This window comes from Anastrepha ludens, chromosome 4, assembly GCF_028408465.1.
Source record: "Anastrepha ludens isolate Willacy chromosome 4, idAnaLude1.1, whole genome shotgun sequence".
Taxonomy (NCBI): Eukaryota; Metazoa; Arthropoda; class Insecta; order Diptera; family Tephritidae; genus Anastrepha; species Anastrepha ludens.
In genome coordinates, this window is record NC_071500.1 from 56,468,021 (window position 1) to 56,469,118 (window position 1,098).

The 1,098-nt window shown below is 35.9% G+C and overlaps 1 protein-coding gene across 1 annotated transcript; it reads right to left on the minus strand.

The window, feature by feature from the left end:
* Positions 1–271: 271 nt before the first annotated feature.
* Positions 272–777, minus strand: LOC128862048 (cuticle protein 16.5-like). Its single transcript, XM_054100451.1, has 2 exons — positions 694–777; positions 272–593 (listed from the first exon to the last, which is right to left on the minus strand). The coding sequence occupies exons 1-2, from the start codon at positions 703–705 to the stop codon at positions 378–380; spliced, it is 228 nt and encodes a 75-aa protein (XP_053956426.1). The 5' UTR covers positions 706–777; the 3' UTR covers positions 272–377.
* Positions 778–1,098: the final 321 nt, after the last annotated feature.

Below are 1,098 nucleotides of genomic sequence, written 5' to 3' on the forward strand. Positions count from 1 at the left end.
CTATGCCTTTTACTATTGATCCCATAATTTCGATTTTAGTACTGCAGTCAGGCATGATAGCATCGCTTCTAAGCCTCATATACATTACTTAATATCTCGAGTGATCCTTAAGATAAACCATAACAATATTATAGTATTATTCTTTGAAATTACTTAATATATATGCATATGCCATATATTCCGTTAATAATCAAACCTAGAGAGGCACAGCTTCTGTTAAAAAATTCCAACTAAAAAACCTAAGTTCCATTAAGATAAGTCTCGCTTTAGGCTTTGTTATTTAATTTTATTTATTTTTTTTTAATTATGTTTCAACAACATTTCATTGCCAATCAATCAATTCCAATCACTATCACAGTTCTTCTGCTACATTCCATTTACTTGCGGAGCACATAGGCGGCGCTGTATGGGTAAGCGGAGTAGGCAGCGTAAGGAGAAGCATAGGCGGCATAGGGAGCAGCAACATATGGGGAAGCGTAGGCGGCGGCGTAGGGGGAGGCGACCAATGGAGCTGAGTAGGCCAATGGTGCGACGACAGCGGGCTTAGGTTCGGCGGCAGCGAAGGCGAAGAGAGCCACGAAAACGAGAGCGAACTAGAAGAAAAAAAATCATTTAATTAGGATCAAAAATTTCGTTTAATTGACTGCAAATAAATAAACACTTAAAGCTTTTTGCAGGTATAGGAATACTTACGTATTTGAACATTTTGTTTGTTTTTTGTTTGGTAGCTGTTTTACTGTTGTAGAGCAAAATTGAACTGATGATAAATTCGCTGAATACTTTAGCTTAAATACAATTTGGTTAAGGTATTGTTTTATTCTTTAATCGTACAAACATATGCACATACTTGTATGTGTACAAACATACCACTGTAATCACAAATTCTATGTGGGCATATTAACTTAGTATGGATATGCGAACTAAAATAAGAGCTCGGATTTTCTTGGCCTAAACACGTACCACACAGTCAGTGCCAACGTGCCTATTTATTTATTCAAAGCTACACATTTTAACTGTGTGAGGTCAATAAAAAAACTTCATTGGAAGACTTGCTTTAATCAACCCATCAATGTGTTTTATGTATTTAAGTTAGTATTT